At 40.9% G+C, this 18,664-nt stretch overlaps 2 protein-coding genes across 5 annotated transcripts in view; both read left to right on the forward strand.

The window, feature by feature from the left end:
* The window catches only part of actn4 (actinin, alpha 4), a 39,587-nt gene extending 34,238 nt beyond the window's left edge, over positions 1-5,349 (forward strand). For both annotated transcript variants that reach the window (XM_018742824.2, XM_018742823.2), the window contains exons 16-21: positions 579-713; positions 993-1,172; positions 1,451-1,597; positions 2,236-2,316; positions 3,407-3,565; positions 3,662-5,349. In XM_018742824.2, coding sequence (XP_018598340.1) covers positions 579-713; positions 993-1,172; positions 1,451-1,597; positions 2,236-2,316; positions 3,407-3,565; positions 3,662-3,820 — 861 coding nt within the window. In that variant the 3' untranslated portion in view covers positions 3,821-5,349. The remainder of the gene's footprint in view (positions 1-578; positions 714-992; positions 1,173-1,450; positions 1,598-2,235; positions 2,317-3,406; positions 3,566-3,661) is intronic.
* A 2,035-nt stretch (positions 5,350-7,384) lies between these two features.
* LOC108928717 (SPARC-related modular calcium-binding protein 1-like) lies at positions 7,385-18,302 on the forward strand. Of its 3 annotated transcripts, none has more exons than XR_001965689.2 (13): positions 7,385-7,975; positions 11,936-12,134; positions 12,493-12,608; positions 12,870-12,969; positions 13,307-13,357; positions 13,449-13,505; positions 13,615-13,695; positions 13,990-14,182; positions 14,351-14,430; positions 14,721-14,817; positions 16,570-16,868; positions 17,913-17,977; positions 18,259-18,302. XR_001965689.2 is itself a non-coding variant. In XM_018742782.2 (12 exons), the coding sequence occupies exons 1-11, from the start codon at positions 7,880-7,882 to the stop codon at positions 16,865-16,867; spliced, it is 1,368 nt and encodes a 455-aa protein (XP_018598298.2). In that variant the 5' UTR covers positions 7,385-7,879; the 3' UTR covers position 16,868; positions 17,913-18,036. The 3 variants fall into 3 exon arrangements, 1 of the variants encoding a protein (XP_018598298.2); XR_001965690.2 differs by having other exon boundaries at positions 11,936-12,119; XM_018742782.2 differs by lacking the exon at positions 18,259-18,302 and having other exon boundaries at positions 17,913-18,036.
* Positions 18,303-18,664: the final 362 nt, after the last annotated feature.

Here is an 18,664-nt window from a genome sequence, read left to right on the forward strand (position 1 = left end):
GGATTGTTGTTAACATGCTCAAACTGTTTAACATACAATACATGGACTTCGAGAAGGAATTTAGTTCAAATTTAATAAGCTCCTAATTAAAGATCAAATCAGAAATGCAGAAACATTCATCTTTTTTGCAACCACTTTCATTTATGTGGTCAAAATGTGAAAATACTAAATCATTTTTAGTGATGAATTCATCCACCATTAGAAATTACCCAACTTTTAAAACTGAGAATCTGAATATGTAAAGTGGGGAACTTGAACTGGCTACGGATTTACATACATTTATATAAGCTAAGTATTCGCAACTTGATAAATGTCACTTTATAAGCATCATTCTTTGACCCCGATGAATCCATTGTAAATCTTTTTATATTCCCCGAGTTTATCTTGTACAATGCTTTTTCTTTTTTTGGTGAACGAACAGAACTGATCCTTTTTAACTTGTTACAGTTTGGTCTTGCATATAGCTGTAGGCAGCAAAAAGTGGGCAAAATACTGGAAGTATCCTTAATGGGGGGGCTTACACTGAATTGAATGTTCAGAGTGTAGGAATAATGTAACACTCTTGTTTCTGTCCACAGGTCCAGCAGCTGGTGCCTCAGCGTGACAAGGCACTGCAGGAGGAGTTGGGCCGGCAACAGTCTAATGACCACCTCCGCCGCCAGTTTGCCAACCAGGCCAACGTCATTGGTCCCTGGATTCAGAACAAGATGGAGGTTGGTGGAAGCATCCACATTTGTTTCAGCTCTTTGTTTGTTTGTGTAATTTTTGAACCCCTTGCTACACAGCATTTGAACATGTTCTTTAAATTGTAATTGGCAGTTTTACTTCTTGCCATGTTCTCTGACCTCCTTAAATTCAGTTATGAGACTGCTTCTTTATTTTGGTTTTGACATGACTGCATCTTTGGGGAATTTGTGATGAGTTTGTGATCTGACTGAAGTGAGCCAAAGTTTGTATAATGCTGCTTATATATCCTGTATGTGTTTCTATAGGAGATTGGGCGGATATCCATTGAGATGAACGGCACTCTGGAGGACCAACTGACCCACTTGAGGCAGTATGAGCAGAGCATTATTGAATACAAACCCAAAATTGATCAGCTGGAGGGTGACTACCAGCTGATCCAGGAAGCCCTCATCTTTGACAACAAGTACACTGCTTACACCATGGAGGTACAGTTTTTTTTTTTTTTTTTTTTCTCTCCTCACCTGTTCCAAAAATCACATTGACTTAAAACTATCTTGCCATTACCAGGTATTTTACTGTCTGAATTAGTTATTGCACTGGATGTAACACTCCTACATTTTTAGCATTGACTACACATCCTTGGTATAATTTGGATTTTGGTTTGTTTTCTTTGTCTGGGACACTTTGTGTATGAGGTTATATTCTTATTTGCTGTTTTGGTCAGTTCCTTTTCCTTTCAGTAACATTCAGTTGTCTGTCACAGCACCTGCGTGTGGGCTGGGAGCAGCTGCTTACTACTATTGCTCGTACCATCAATGAAATTGAGAATCAGATTCTAACTCGGGATGCCAAGGGCATCAGCCAGGAACAGCTCCATGAGTACCGGGCTTCCTTCAACCACTTTGATAAGGTCAGTGGATCACCAGAGGTAGAATGGGTGGGAGGATCCATTAAATGGGAATTGTAGTGCGGAGCAAGAAAACAAGAAAATGTGGAAAAGAGATATGTAAAACACCAGTAGTAGGAAATGAAGGTGGGGGGTGTATTCGTCACCCTCTTTTCCATCCATACGTTGAGAAAGTTGTTCATGTTATTGCTAAGGATCAGGGTCAAGGTTGTAGATGCTGGAGTTAATTTTGAAGTCCTGGGTTCTTCATCATTCACATCTTTACATTTGTCCCCCGCATCTTCATTATCTCAGTTTCATCTTCAAGAAAGGAGTGCAGACGGATAACAGGAGGTTGTGTGTTTAATTAGAAGAAGCAGTGCTATTCCACAGTATTTGTGTAGAATGACGAGGGCGGTTTGTTCGCAGTGTCTAGTTTTGCCTTTTTAATGTCTTTACATTGGCCTTCCATCTAAAATCCATGGCATCTGTTCCCTTTCATCCCAAAACTGTATTGATGTCTCCATCAACTTCACACCTGTGTATGATGCTGTGGCCCTGCAATCATCTGGCAACTCAATTCAACCCCATTGTCACCTCTTGTGCTGTGATTGGTCACCCTCTACTTGGCCTGCATTGCCATTGGCTGATTAAAACCACAGGATCACAGTGGTGTTCTGGCAGCAGAGGAGTTCAAGGCCTGCTTGATCAGCCTGGGGTACGACGTGGAGAATGACAAACAGGTATGATTAGGATGAGAGAAGAGTCTTTGTTAGGTGGTCTGTCCATTTCTCTCAACCACAGCCTCTTTGCGCTCGCTTGCTCCAGCTCCCACAACTCGCAACCAGTTTGTTGCTTTGGTGTTTTGGATGCTTTTAACTTCTCTGCATTTTTCTCCTTTTTCTTTCATTTTACCCATCAATTATTTGCACATTTTTTTGCTACTCTTCTTGTTTTCTTTGCCTTCCCCTTTTTTTGCATTTTCTTTCCCTCATCTGCATCATTATCCATTTCTCTATTTCCTATTTTTCTTGCTGTTTTCCCCAACACAACTGTCTTCCTCTTCCTTTATCTACTTCCACCATTCCCCATCCTTCCATGTGTGCAGAAACGCACAGGGATGATGGACAGCGATGATTTCCGTGCTCTGCTCATTTCCACGGGAAACAGCCTGGTACGCCTGTTTTTCCTCCTCTGCCTGTGGGCCACCGCTCTGCTGCTGCAGCCCCCCAGATGCGAGCTTCTGCCACTGCAATACTGCTCATGAAACCCTGCATGCACGGGTGGTCACTCACATAAAGCAACAGAGCGACGTGTTCATTTCCGCTTTTGCAGGGTTAAAGTTGTATGTATTCAGTTTTGTAACTGGGAAAATCATTGTGAGCACTTAATATTTTCACACATTTTATATTTGGTTAAATGCCTATATTAAGTTGGCACAGCTGATAGTGTAGTGGTTAGAGCTACTGCCTTTGGACCCAAAGGTGGCAGGTTTGAGCCTCACCTCTGGCTGTAGTACCCTTGAGCAAGGTACTTACCCTACATTGCTCTAGTAAAATTACCCAGCTGTATAAATGGGTAAAAAAATTGTAACCTCAACACTGTAAATTGCTTTGGAGAAAAGTCAGCTAAATGAATAAATGTAAGTTATCTGATGATTAAGTAATTCTGCAATGTTTATGGTGGGTTTCCATAGTGTAGTAATGAGTGACAATTTAGTATTTTTAAAATGGTAATATAGGTATCTTAAATACCTATTTTAAAGGTAGCTGAGCTGTGATCCACCCATCTCCCACACGTATTTTTTTGGGTTAACCTCCTGCTTGTTCCCAGGGGGATGCTGAATTTGCACGTATCATGGGCATCGTTGACCCCAACAACAGTGGAGCAGTGACGTTTCAGGCCTTCATTGACTTTATGTCTCGGGAGACTACTGACACAGACACAGCAGATCAGGTCATTGCATCCTTCAAGATCCTGGCAGGAGACAAGGTGAGAGGACAGGTCTCAATTAGATCACTTCGGTTTACATAAATGCTTTCATCTGTACTTGCTGGATGACGACCCTCTTTCCCGGCTTCTTTCTAGAACTACATCACAGCGGAGGAGCTGCGGCGGGAACTGCCCCCCGACCAGGCAGAGTACTGCATTGCCCGTATGGCGCCCTACTCGGGACCCGACGCTGTACCCGGTGCCCTTGACTACATGTCCTTCTCCACCGCCCTCTATGGGGAAAGTGACCTCTAAGAGCACAGAGAGTGATAGGGATGCAAAAAGAGAGAGAGAGAGAGAGAGAGAGAGAGAGAGAGAGAGAGAGAGAGAGAGGGAGGGAGAGAAAGAGTGGATGGGGTTAGGACCGGGGGTGGGTATAAACAAGCTGGGGCAGACTGCTCAGATTTGCATTACACAGAACAGCCTCCACCCTATCCAGAGTTCATTGGTTGTGATCACACTTCATATAAAGGATGTGCAACACAGAGTAGATCTTTGGGAATGGGTGCAGACTGCTCTATAGTGCACAACCAGTCCATAACCCTCTGCCTCTGGGACAGGTGACAAGCTATTCTGATGCTTTTTCGTTTTCTTTCCCAAAAGCAGGTTTAGATTGGGATTGGGGTTGGGTATTTAGAAATACTCGTAGTATATAGAGCACAGAGAATGCTACATGGAGGGGAGGGGTTTTTGACAGAGATGAATAATTCTTCTTAGCCCATGTTGCTGGATATGTGGAACTTGGATATTATAACCTCATTTTATTTTTCCAGCAAATGTGAGTTATGGATTCATTGCTGTACATACTTATTTTCCAGTATACAACACAACTTAAATATAATTGTAGGGCTTCAATGAAAAATGATTGTGAAATGCAGCTTCACAGGACCCAGTACTGTAGATAAGTTTGAATTTAACATATGAAGCACCATTTGGACTTTGTAGCCAATCGCAAAGTTTAAGCATAATATTAAATGTTATGTGTAAAAAGCAGGGCCTGTTTTAAACTAACTTAATGAATCTTGAAAATAGGGGGGCTACTAATATCGGTCTGTCTGACTCCAGCCTTGTCTCTCTCTCCTATCCCTCTGTCTTCATGTGTTTCTCTGTAGCAAAAGGGACCCAGCGCTGGGTGCAAAGAGAGGGGGAGGGGGACTCATTTGTTACTAAACATTCCATTATGTCTTAATATAAGGAAATTACTGTTTTCAATCTATGCAATCAATTTTCAGTTCGTAATCTTTACATATATAATCTATATCGCTGAGTTCAGAAGAAAATGGAAGAAATGAAAATGTCAACATTAAAATAACTGAACACAAAGAATGCCAGAACTTTCTACAATATTTTGTAAAGGGGCAGTTGGGGTTGGGGTGGGGTGGGGGGGGATGGACCTTGGACAGAGGTGCCAGAAATGAAAAGACCCTGGACCAAAAGCTTGTTTTCTTCAAGGTTTAAAGTATTTTTTTTTTTTTTTTGTACTCATCAGTATAAAACCTTATCTGCTGTACTGGAAACTGCTAAACAGCCTTCTGTCTCTGAGTTTCAGATGCACACATAAATTTCCTTCTAAAAAAAATATTACTGCTTGATTTTGTTTTTCCCCTCTTTGAGGTGTGTGTACTTGTGTAACTTGACTCATGCAACTGGTCCTGGAAAACCAGATTTGGGAGGTGAATATAGTTGGATGCATTATACTAATTTCTGGGAGTATCACTTAGGCAAAAGTGTAGACCCTATGGACAAATTATAGGCAATTTTTTTTTTTTTTTTTTTTTTTTTTTTTAATAAAAGTTTTGCATTGCCAACATTACTGATGCTCAGTATCCCTACATACAGCTACTGCCTCTGCAGGATTCTCAGTAGTAATAAAACTAATAAATCTTTCTCCTATTCTAAAATCATGACCCAGTAGTGTCTTTATTAGACATCAGAGATTTCTGGCAATGATCTTTAATTGAGAATATTCTAGGTAGTTTTGGGGGGTGGGGGTAGCTTGCTATAGGCCACACCAAATACCCAACAATTAAGGTATAGAAGTGGTAAAGTGGAGCTGCATTGGAATATTTATTCCTGTGGACACTGTGCCTCAGTAAGGCTGATGTTTTAAACAGTTTTATTATGCTAAAAGTGTTCTGTGGGAACAATGTAGACAAAAGCAAATTGAAACTGAAGATCTGATGCGAACTAGTTATGATCGCTGTGGTCGCTGGATCTGCAGCCTGGCTTCTCGGACACCAGGGTGCGGAGGTGTCCTCACCTTGCAGGCTCATGAGCCCACAGTCAAGCTTACAGCCATTAAACTACATTTGTCGTCTTTCGAGGCGTTGCCACCACCGCACACAATCTTAGAACGTATTTGGGTTCGGGTATGTAAACAGTTTCACAATATGAAATAAGCAGAATATGTAACAAACACTGCCTGTAACTCACATTGTTTCTATAATCTTTTATGAATAAATCCATCAAAATAAATTTTACATTTAAAATGCCAAATGATTTACTACAGTAAAATAATTGCATGGATAAAATGCTATATTGATAATGTGATCATTTCTTCCCTCCTGTGTATGTCTTTGAAAAGAAGAAAGGTATGTAAAGTTAGAGCAGAGGTCATCTTGGTGTACTTCAGCCCTTGGTGTAAGTGTTCAGTACAGGTGATAGCTGTTCCACACCAGACAGCACCTGACACACAATTGTAGCCTGGGTGGTTTTCAAAAATTTTGAAAAAGATTAGCTATTTAATAGGATCAGCATTTGTCATTTTAATATGGAAACATTTTTTTTTAAATTTAAAGGTGACTGACATACAAGCATAGGTAAAATTACCTTTATTTTTCTGTTATAGGATAGCATAAGTGTAATGTTTATAGGTTTAAATATTTTAATCTGGGTAATTCAGGGTATGCATTTTATTGTATTACAAAGCGTGGTGAGATTAGTGTCTGAAAAGGGTTCTGCAGCTGGAATAGTGGTTAAAGGTAGTGCCTTAAACCAGAATACAGGTTCAAATCCCACCACAGCAACTCTTGAGCAAGATGTGAACAGAAAAATATCCACTCATGAATGGGTAAGTCACTAGAATTAGCTTAACGCTGAGATGCATTGAGAAAAGCATCATTTTAAATGAATAAACGCCTGAAGTAGTAGGAAAGGAGGTAAGGTGCAGTCCAATGTCAGGTTTTTTCCTTCTAATTTACCTTAGAGGCTTTTTATTTCCTTTTCATTGAGTCTTGATGGTTTTACAAGTTTATACCCCAGTGAATAGGCACAGGTTACGTTTCCGTATGTGAAGGCAACTGCCCATTCAAACATGATCTGCACTGTACGGGGAGGCGCAGTACCGCACGAACACAGTTAAGAAGGCGGCCGCCAGATGGAGACGAAGATCTACACTCATAAAACGTACTTTCTCAGTTTTTCCTAATCGCGTTTATATGAACCTTAGAAACACTGGAAAAAAAGACGCGCGTTGATTGACGTACGAATGATGGAACGGAGATTAAATAGACCCGTACATTCGTGTGTATGTGCATATTTTCTCAATCCAAGATTAGAGTTTAAACTTTGCGGGTTGTGTCGCTGCACATTCGATATGAGTGTTTATACCTAGAAAATTAAGAAAATTTTTTTTTTTTTTTTTTTCTGTGCTGCTGGTGAATGCTTTTGTAACGCGTCGTCGATACCGCGGAGTAACTCTGTGTTATAACCAAGTTCTTGTCCCACGATTGTTGTCTACTTTCCAGCGCTGTTGTGTTATTAAATTAAAAAGGTAGGCTATATAATATTAATTTAAATAAAATAAGAGAAAAACTTTGCTGTGGGAAACTGAATTCGCTCATCATGTTTTCCGGCGTCGCGGTGGGAACACCTGAATCGCTGGGCGGAGGCCAGTCCCAGGGTCGGGAAAAGAAAACACTGCGCTACAGTAAAACCGGCAGAAACTAGACCGGAGTGACCAGAAAGTTTCATTAGACCACGAGGCAATGGAACAGCTGGGCTAAATTGTTGGGGGAGAAATCTGAGTTCTAAACAGCTCCTGGGATCATAAGAGCAACTCTAGTCTAGCATCTGTTATCATTCTCTGCCTGGTCCTCACTCGTCTCCGACCGCTGCCTCGCGCGTTCATAACCTACACGGAGAGCTTAACTTTTCACCGTTTAACGTTAATACAGAAGGACCGTAGAAATCTGACATCACTTTCCCGCAGTCCTACGTCTAGTGGTCTAGTGCCCTGTCCTAATAACAGCGTCCTGGGAGGGGAAAAAAAAAAAAAAAAAACACCCACCACAGAAGGTGTGCGCGCGGGCTGCGATGGCGCTCCGCACGCTTTCCCTCGCGCTCACCTTTTGCGCGCCCTTCGCGGTCCTCGCGTCGACGTCTGCGCGAGCTGCGAAACATAGGCCACCGGTAAGTCATGTCTACGTTTTAAATTTATCACTTAGCAATTTTAAAATTTGTTCGCACTACATGCGACTCCTTTCAGGACGGAAGCGGGCTGGAATATGATTTTTTTTTTTTTTAACATTACGGCTGTCGAATGGAGTACAAATAAGTGCTTTTTATAATCCTGTAGTAGAGTTATTAAACTCGGTGTTCCCGACGTGTCAGACTGAGGGGGAAACCAGACACGTCTGAAAGCTACCAAGTAAGTTCCAACGCTTGAAAATCGTGTTGATAAAACGCTGTCAGTTTTGCCAGCGGTAAATTTGGTAAGCAATAACTAAAAGGATTAAGTGAAATTCGGGGTGGGAAAAAAAAAAGCGCCGTGGGTTCAGGAAAAGCCGGTTTCCACTGAGCTGCCGCAGCTCTTCTCAATGAAGTCGTTACAGTTGGGGAACCAGGTGATTTGTGCGGAGGCCTGTTGCCTCGTAACTCCTGGGTTCGAATCCCACTCCTGCTGTCTAACCTTGATCGAGATACTTATCTTGAATTCATAACTTATCGCTACGAACTTGTGTAACATTGATGAGTCCCTGGGACAGAGGAGTCAGCTGATGAATGGCCAGTTGTCCAATGCTGGACTCTTTCCTGGGAGCATAGTGCAGTCTATCATCATGGCCATGCAACCACTAAGTGTAGCTGGGAGTCACCGGTTGACCAGAAAAATGTGTTTAAAATTACCTGAAACACATGTCTTACGACTGTGGGAGGAAACCAGAGCCATATAGAGACCTACTGCCAAACAGCCTAGGCACATTGAGGTAGCAGTGTCACCTGTTGCACCACTATGCCACTCTGTTTCTAATTAAAATGTATACATATACATTGGGCAGCTGGTAGCACAGTGATTAAAGCTGCTGCCTTTAGACTCACAGGTTTGAATCCCACCTCTAGCTGTTGAACCCTTGAGCAAGGTACCCTAAATTTCTTCAGTAAAATTACCAAACTGTATAATTGGCCAAATAAGTGTAGGTAGCAGGAGGGCGCAGTGGGTTTGGCTGGGTCCTGCTCTCTGGTGGGTCTGGGGTTCAAGTCCCGCTTGGGGTGCCTTGTGACGGACTGGTGTCCCGTCCTGGGTGTGTCCACTCCCCCTCCAGCCTTGCACCCTGTGTTGCCGGGTTAGGCTCTGGCTCGCCGCGACCCTCCTTGGGACAAGCGGCTTCAGACAATGTGTGTGTGTGTGTGTGAGTGTAAGTAGCTTGAAAGTGTAAGTTGCTTTGGAGAAAGTTCTCAGCTAAATGAATAGATGTAAATATAAAGTATAATTAATACAAAATTATGTGTCAATGTATGTACATGTAAATATAAAGTACAATTAATATATATTTATTTAATCAACACAAAATAAATGTGCAGATAATGAAAGTGAGAAGTTGTTTCCAGGGAAGTTGCATCATTATGTTGGATTTAGGCGAGGGGTAGGTTTAACTGCAAGATCGTTTTTTAACTGTCTGGGCAGAGTCCCTTCTCAAGGGTTACTGTGAAGTGTGAGTAGCTTTCAGCACATGTTTCCCTAAGGGAGTCCTGTAAATTAAAGGTAAATATCAGCCAACTAGCTTTGACCGCAGGGAATTAATAGAAGCAAATATTTTAAGTTTTTGTCCTCAGGGAAAACAGGCAAGTTTTACACAAAGTTAGTGTATTTTTATGATCTGTTTTTTTATGCAAGGCCTCAGATAGTAAGAATGCTGCCAGGGCAATGGCACTTGTTTGTGTGGCACTGCAAGTTTTTTGGCTGCTTTTGGGTGTGAAAATGGTTTTTCAGAGGTATGTGTGTTTCATGATCCAGCAAAATGATTAACAGCAATAAAGTTGTTCACAGGCAAAGGACTCAGTACTTTCATACAACAATTTGAAGGGGGTGTTGGTAAAATAAACATAGCCGTAAATATTAAAAATCCAGTTATTTTAGGTTTTTGGTAGCGTTTCTGGCCAAACACCATATTTCAATGCCCGAATCTGCTCTCTTTAAACACGTTTGTATTTTCATATGTAGTTATAAAATCAGTCAATCTAACTCTTGCTTTCTTAAAACACTACTGCCTTCAACTCCAACAGTGACCTACTGAACACATTGCAGCCAAGGATTCTTGCACCCAGACGCACTGAAAACACACCAGTTCATAACTTTGACAAATTGAGCCACTGTAAACACAGGCACTTGGCACTGAGATGTACAGCAAGGAGCTACTGACTGCCACCCAGCACTCTCACTGTGTGGGTTCTCTAGACACTGTGTAGACCAGTCTCCATCAGCATATTGTGCTGGTGTCTGGTTCTAGGTGTGTCTTTGCAATTTCAGTTTATCCAGTGTGGGTCTAAATGCAGAATTTTGTTTCGCTTTCTAATCTTTCTGATGTTATTTAAGGCTTTTTAATAAGATGGAAATACAGAGTATTAGTTTGGACAGCTGAAAGAGTGCAGTGTAGAATAAAATAATTTAAAAAAATTGCAAAGTAGCCTATCTTTCTTTGCGAATCGGAAATGCATTCAGTACTTTAATGTAAATTGAATCTGTTGTCTGTTAAAATAGTGTAAGTGGTTCAGGGTAGGCCAGAGGTTTAGAACCATATAGATTCCATGCAAACTCTTACACATAACTTGTATTTCTTACAGCTTTACCTTTATTTATACATTTGACTTTTTTTTTTTTTTTTTTTTTTTTTTTTTTTTTTCTTTCAGGTTTAATGCCTTGCTAAGGGTAAAAGGTAATATTCTTCCAGGGAAATGAACTATCAGCCTTTTGATTTGTCTTTGTCCTATATTAGTCTACGTGTTATTATGTTCTGTAGACTGATTGCTGTCCTGTGTGCTGTGTATTTCCCCATTGGTGACCATTCTGGCACTACAGTGTACTGAAAGGCTGTAGTGAGTATTCTCCAGTATGCACAGGCATAGATGTAAAATAGTTTACAGAAGCTTCTTTCCTGTAGCACAGCAGTTCACAAGCCATTAGTCATTGTTAGTCATGCTCTGAAAACACAGTAGTGAGATGTATATTTACAGGGCAGAATCATCAAAGCTAGTTGAGATGCTATGTGGACTGTAACAAGCCAGGAAGAAAGAGGAGTATTCTCAGTACATTGTAGCTGCTCAGCTTTATGGATGAGGCTTGGAACAGTGCAAGTCTGTGAACAAAAATGACAAAAGGGCTGCACTGTAGCAGGTGTAAGGTTCAGAGGCTGGAATTCTCATATCTCCCTGTATGAGTTAAATGTGTTAAGTTACTGGAGGCAAGCAGCTGAGTATGAGCACATGTCTGGCAGTATCACAAGCCATCTTTCAGGAGTGCGTAATCTTTCCCTCAGTGAGGTTTATTTGTACAGCAGTTAGCAAAACCACCTCTTACAGGCATGAGGCAGAAGGCGAGTCGGGCTGTGTGCGTATGAACACACCCACACATGTGCGATGTCAAAACCCTTACACGTGTCTTTGCTCCTGTTTCCTCTCATACTTCAAAGACATGTTTCAGGTTAATTAGATGCTACATTGCCCATTGTGTATGACTATGTGAGTGATTAAGTGTGCATTTACCTTGCAATTGGCTGGCATCTCGTAAGGGAATGCCTTAGTCAGATTTACGCCATGTGCTTTGAGGATTGGCTCCGAACTGTCACAGCCAGGACTTTGACAGGTGGTTAAAGTTATTGTTTGAGTGAGTGAGCTTTTTTACATTTACCAGAGCTACTTCCCCAGGCATCACATGTACAGCTCATCAGCAACCAAGTCATGTCAAAACATGTTGTTTTTTCTTTCTTTACTTTTGACATCTGAACTAAAATCTCTCTAGTAACATACAAATTCAGTGCAAACTTCTGCAAAGTGCATGTCATGCTGTGTGTTCACCAGGTCATTATAAATGTTTGTTTTACATGGGGATTATTGTTATCATCTATAGTACTTACCTGTGTTACTCATACCTTGCAGTTTCTGGTCTCGGAGGGTGTGTGGCCACAGGACTGCATTTTGGACTGTGTTAGGGGTCGCCACAGAGCAGTGTGTGGCACCAATGGGCAACTCTACAAGTCCCTATGCGCCTTCAAAAGAGCGCAGTGCCTCAACAGCCAACTAAGAAGTGTGCCACTGGCAAATTGCATGGACAATAGAGAAAGTAAGAGAGTGGAAGGTGTGTTTGCACATATGTAATTGTGTGTGTGCGCGCTCTCATGTATGTCAATAGAGATAAATGTACAGGTTTCACTTGTTGCCACAATTGCAATTCATAATTTAAATTTTAATTGTACAGAAAGTGAACAAGGACAAGCAGTAACAAAAATGGATTTGATAGACAAAGAGAAAGTGGAAAAGCAGAAGTAGAATGGATGGAGCGAAGAAACCAGCTGAGGACTAAATAAGAGCTGAAGAGCAATAGTGCAGAATGTCTTGGATCATGTACTACTGATATTTTGGAGAGAAAGCAGAATGGGATTTTTACTGTATGCCATCAGGGAGGTAATTGAGACGGATTGTTCTCTATTTTGCAGATTCAATTCAGACTAAATGCCAGATGGTTCGCACGCAAGCTCTACAGTCCATCAACCACAGTGATATGGTCTCCGTCTTTGTCCCAGAATGCTCTGCAGAGGGAACCTTTCTCCCAGTACATTTCTTAGTTCTGCTTAAATCAGTGTTACAACTTTTTTTATAACCTGTTTGCAGTAAAATGATTTTAGGTCTTAAATTGGTGGTCAAGGGCATGGACTCATTAACTTAATGTTGTCACTTTATACCCTGCTGTAGTACTTATGAGTATGATACTTACCCTGATTCCTCCTGTAAAATACATAGCTGCAAAAAATGCCAAATACTGTGTCACACTGGATAAAGGCTTCAGCTAAGAAATGGTAATGTTTCCCTTTAGGTGCAGTGCCACAACCAAACAGGCTACTGCTGGTGCTCAACACCAGATGGGAAGCCAGTCGGTGGAACTTCAGTCCTGCACCAAAGACCAAATTGCACAAGTCAGCCAGTTACACTAACATATCACCTATGGTTATGCAAATCTTGAACTTGTTCAAATGATAGCTGTAAACATACAGTATCTATACTGTTGTATGATGTCTAAGGTAAAAGTTTTGTGCATTGACAAATTACTCCTTAAATACAGTAAATTAATAAAAATGATTAATACTAATTTCAATTTAATATTCTTGTGTATTACATTTTGAAAATTACAGAACATGTAAAATATGAAACCTGAATATTTGTTTTGCCTAAAATTAAATCACTTTTAGTTGATACTAAAGTTGATACTAAATATACTTTGTATGACCATCATGCTTTTTATGTTGAAAAAAGGTCAGGTATCTGAAAATTATGTGGTGCCCAATGTGGAGATGACTCGCAAAGGTAAGACTATCTCATCACTTGCCATTGTTATACAGCTCTAACCTGACTAATATTTGCTCTCCTAATGTTCTTGCACTGTATCTTACTGCAGAGGAGGACACTGAAATGAGACCAACAGCTGACTACAGTGTCAACCCTCCTGCGCGAGGTAATAAGTATTACAGTGTCAGAGGCTGTATAGTAATAGCCTTTTTTAAAAAATACCCATGTTGAAGTCTTCCTAATTTTTTTTTTTTTTTTTTTTTACATGTCAAAAGAAATAACTGCTCCTCCCTTCTGGGTGACCATTCTGTTAAACTCAGACCCCAGAGGGAATCGCCAAACCAAGAAACCTACAGGTAAGTGGATTACTGTTCATTACTATGCAGTTAAGTAGTTTTAAGGTAGCTATAGCTTTAATTGAAAAAAGATTATACTGTCAATAAATATAACCACATCTGTCTAGGATGTTTTCTGGTTTTCACTCTTCCATATTTTGCTAATGTAACAATTCAAAATAGTTTAAAGCAATTATTGCTGGATCAATTAATTAAGGTATTTAGTTAAATAAAATGTCTATGTAGTGAACTTCAGAGCTATTTTATTTTGCCCCATGTAACCTAAACCACCATGTTTTTTGTTTTCTGAAACAGACACTCCGAGGACATGTGAAGTAGACCGAGCCAGGCTGCTAGATGAAGTGCAGTCCCAGGGAAAAGAGGAGCGCTTTGTGCCTGCTTGTGGTCCAGATGGGCGCTACCACCCAGTGCAGTGCCACATTACCACAGGATACTGCTGGTGTGTGAGGGTGGAAACAGGGCGTCCCTTGCCGGGAACATCCACCAGGTAGTCCACCGTTCCAATATGCACGTGTTCCGCACAACACATGTGCCTGGAACAAAGAACAGCTCCTCACAATAACCTGATACCTGCAGTAGCAAAGAAAGCAGTACATGAATATGCAAATATGTGTGAAAAAGAACCATACAACCCCATGCCCTCCGTCATGTGCAGGAACCAGGTGCCAGACTGCAGAGCAGAGGATATGGCACATGGCCAGCAGGAAAGTAGATACAGCAACAGACCTCTAGCAGGTGTGTACTGTTGAGAGCATCTTTGCTACAGAACAATTATCCAGTTCCTTGGTAGCTGGGTCCATCTTCTCTCAGGTCTTTTATCTGTCATGCTGCCATAGAAAAATAGATTTATTGTCACAGTCATTATGCTGCTTCAGGACAATCATCTCTTGATTTTATTTGCATAAATTATTTCTCTATATTTATTGCTAAAATTTAAAATAATAAGTAAGAAGCTGATTCATAGTAAAGGTGACAAAGGAAAAACAGGATCCTTTTTTATTTCTTTCTCCCGCCTCTGTCTCTAGGCTGCCCTGGCACACATAAGGAGGAGTTTCTACAGAAACTGGTGAGAGCCTTGCAGCTGGAGGCTCAGCAGGCAGGAGATTTGTCCAGTTCCTATTGGTCAGTGGACTGATAGTCCTCAAGTCTTAAAGTTGTTATGCAGTTACCCTCAGAATATGATTTTCTCTTGCCAAATTTAAAATCATTTATACTGAAAGCTTTATCTCAGTGTGGGGGGTGTGGTGGTACGGTGGGTGCAGCCAGTGCCTGCTGTGTGGTGGACCTGGGGTTGGAGCCCTGCTTGGGGTGCTTTGTGGCAGAGTGGCATCCCGTCCTGAGTGTCTCTTCGCCCTTACACCCTGTGTTGCCGAGTAAGGTAAGGTAAGGTTCACCACAACCCCACTCGGGACAAGCAGTTGTTGATGATAGATGGATGGCTTTATCTCAGTTTAGCTCTGCCTGGGGCACAACTGGAGAGTCAAGACAAAGTTGCCATTAGTTGTTTGTAAAATAACGTGAAATTAAACTCGCATCATATGTGAATTTGACCAACTGTATACATTAGTAAATAGTTGTAAGTGGCTTAATGCTGTAAGTCCTTTTGGAGAAAAGTGTCAAATGAGTAAATGTAAAATCGCTAACATTTAGAACTGAATGTAATAAATAGAACAATAAGTTTGATAACTCCAATACACACTCTGCTGAAATTTTATTGTGACACTATTAATGTTAATGAGTTCAGGAGTCTCTTTTGCACAACAACGCTATTGCAGCATAAAGATTAAATATAAAAAGCAGATATGCTATGAAGCTTAATTCTGAGAGAGAAACCTGGGTCTTTCAATACACCTTGGATACAACTGTAACTAAAAGGAACACAGGAATTAGCAGGAAGGTTGAATCCAGAAAAACACTGCATTTAATGGGAACATTGACTTTGCTGGAAACCTGGAACAGGAACATCAATCTATGAGGAAGTCTCCAGTTACTGGGTAATAATACCAGAGTCCTGATCTAATGACCATTCTACCTGAAAGAGAATCTCATCCATCAAGTCCCTTACAAGGCACGCATGTGCTCCTCATTTTGTATCAGAGGGACCAAAAGTTATTTCAAGTCTGCTGGACACTTTTCCTACACCCCAGACCGCAGGTCTTGATTTGCTTTAAAGCCTGTATGTGCCAGATCACATTCTAGGTTGCTCATCTTCTTCCAAAGAGGCCTTTTAATTTGGCTGTCTTGGGAAAGAAAACACTAAGGTGCCTATAGATTTTAAGACACACTACATTAGTTTGATCGGCATTCTTTTTCACTTGCAACACATTTTTCACAAAACAAGAAATTCAGAATTGTTGCATAGTGTTGTGATTAGAGGTTCCATGCTGTACAATGAAATGAAGGAATGATATTAAATTATAGTCTGCTTTTTGGTATCATGAGCATCAGACTTTTACATTACTGTTCATTCTGTGGGGTGCACGATGACATAGCGGGCTTGGCCGGGTCACGCTCTCTGGCAGGTCTGGGGTTTGAGTCCCGCTTGGGGTGCCTTGTGACGGACTGGCATCTCATCCTGGGTGTGTCCCATACCTCTCCAGCCTTGCGCCCTGTGTTGCTGAGTTAGGCTCCTTTTTGCCGTGACCCTGCTCGGGACTAGCGGTTTCAGCCAGTGTGTGTGTGTTCATTCTGTTCATCAATAAAAGTTACTTGCACAGAGTGGCATATGTATTTACTTTAAATGTGTAACTTCTGAGGAAAGTCTGTATGGGCTTGAAGAATGAGTTTTAAGTAAGAGTGGATAATGATGGAATGAAAGTTGTTTTTTCTGATGACATTTTAGTAATTCAGAATGAATGCTCATTTGTTTCTTAGGATCGGTGTGCCCCAGTTGGTATCCACGTCTTCAGTCCCTGACACGTCTTCTCCAGCCCCTCTGGAGTGGGGTATGCCGCAGCACGGTGGGGAAGAAGGGGCACTCCAGTGGTACTTCCAGACATTGGATACAGATGGCAATGGAATACTGAGCGAGCGAGAGCTCCGTCCCTTCCGCCTGTACCTGCGTAGGTGGCTGAATCCACGTCGATGCGCTAAGAAGTTTGCACGGTACTGTGACCGCAACAGTGACCGCACTTTGACACGGGCTGAGCTCATCAATTGCCTACACCTCTGAGGTGAGGATTGCTGTAAAATGCCAAACTACTACTTTAATTGTGATTGATTGTACCTGGATGTAGCAGAAACAACACAATTACACCAATTATAATTCTTATGGAATACTTGTCATTTAGCTTTTGTTAAAGGGTTTGAATCACAGACCCCCAGTGTATGTAGCAAAGAGAGTGAGTGAGTTATGCCTGGGCTGGGGCTGGTTTCAGAACTATTGAAATTAGAAAAAGTAGAGAAAAATGCAAGAGTATAAAAGATGAAGAGTGGAATGCTTGACAGTCTCTTGCATATACTGAGGGTCTCCTTGTCGGTCATAGAATCAGAAGTATTTTGTTCTCCTAACATAGCATGATCAAGCTTCTATGTGTGTAACAATGTGAAGACCTTGGCAAGCTGCTTTAGAAGTTTCACCAAGGCTACGTATTTGCTGTCAAATGCTGTGATTGCTCAGTGTAGTTGTGGAAGGCCCAGAAATGTGTGCTTGCATGCAATCACAGCTATGTGCTTTTACCCTCTTCATCCCAGCACCTCTCCAATGTGAGCAAGGAGAAGAGAGAGTCTTTTCATTTTGCACACCTGGCTCTGGATCACATAGACTATTGATTTTGGCTATGGGCCAGATAAATTAAAATATCGATGTGTGTTTATGTATATAACAAAATGAAAATAAAACATAACAGGACTTGGCCACTACTGCCTGCTCAACCCCACCAGTTCTTCATCAAGAATGGATGACAACTTAAAAAACAAGGTTGTGTGTTGGCATAAGGGTGACAAGTCAGGTTGAGGAGTGTAGTAATGAAAGAGACCAAACATAAACACAAAATACACACATACTCTCAGGCTGGTAGTTTGCAGTAAAATTGAAAAAATGAACCCAAAAATAGTAGAAATGCTTCACTTGTTAGTAATTTGTTTAACTTTGTTTTTAAAAGTTGTCTGTCCAGCATAAAAATACCTAGAATCATCATTAATCTTTCATTTCTGTTAATGAGTATTCAAACAAACATTGGTTCTTTGCATTTTTTGCCCATCAATTTTTATGGCAGGTGTCATTACCCAGAACGAAGAGTAAGAAGTATTGGTAAGGAACATGAGCTTGTGCAGAGAACAGGTAAAGTAAGGTGTGAAATAGAAATACATCTGCTTTGAGCTGTACGTTGCTTCTGGAGAACAGTGTCTGCTGAATGAATAAATGTAAATACCTGCAGCTCTAGCTGGCAGGTTATCCAGAATGAAAGGTGAAATTAAAGTTTTGTTCCTGTAAAGAAATCTGATAGTATCTTTCCATGGGGTGTAATTTGTGATGCCCCACTGTGTTTTTAAGAACTTTTAAAAAAAATGTTGTTTGTATAATATCCTGCAATACTTCTTTCTGCTGTTTTGGGGCCACAGAGCACAAGGGTCAGCTGAGTGAACAGAAGGTGAGCACACAGGAGAAGAGAAAATTTCTGGTTCCATCCACTGCTCATCTCAGTCATCTACCCGCCATGTTCTCTGACTCCCTTCAGGAAAACCTGCCTATACTTTCTTTAGTATTGTTTTCAGAGCTTATTTCATGCCTGGTTTTAAAATAAGCATATTTAGATTTATCTTTACACTTCGCACAGGAATTGGATGTGCTGTTACAGACAGTGATTGAATGAACATTTATTTTTCATGTTGGACTTTCATCTGTCTTTTGCTGTAAAAACAGATTTATTCATTGCTGTGTTTTATATGAATATTTGACTGTATAATGTAAACTTGTTCACTTTATAAATCATTTAACTTTTTGTTAAATATCAGTCTAAATTCTCTA

This window comes from Scleropages formosus, chromosome 10 (assembly GCF_900964775.1).
Source record: "Scleropages formosus chromosome 10, fSclFor1.1, whole genome shotgun sequence".
In the NCBI taxonomy this organism is placed as follows: domain Eukaryota; kingdom Metazoa; phylum Chordata; class Actinopteri; order Osteoglossiformes; family Osteoglossidae; genus Scleropages; species Scleropages formosus.

Bases quoted from the DNA above. Each gene is read 5' to 3' on its own strand.
- LOC108928717 (XM_018742782.2), top strand. From the start codon at position 7,880: ATGGCGCTCCGCACGCTTTCCCTCGCGCTCACCTTTTGCGCGCCCTTC. The intron at 13,696-13,989 runs GTAAGTGGATTA...TTTCTGAAACAG, and splicing joins CCAAACCAAGAAACCTACAG to ACACTCCGAGGACATGTGAA. The intron at 14,431-14,720 runs GTGTGTACTGTT...CTCTGTCTCTAG, and splicing joins CAGCAACAGACCTCTAGCAG to GCTGCCCTGGCACACATAAG.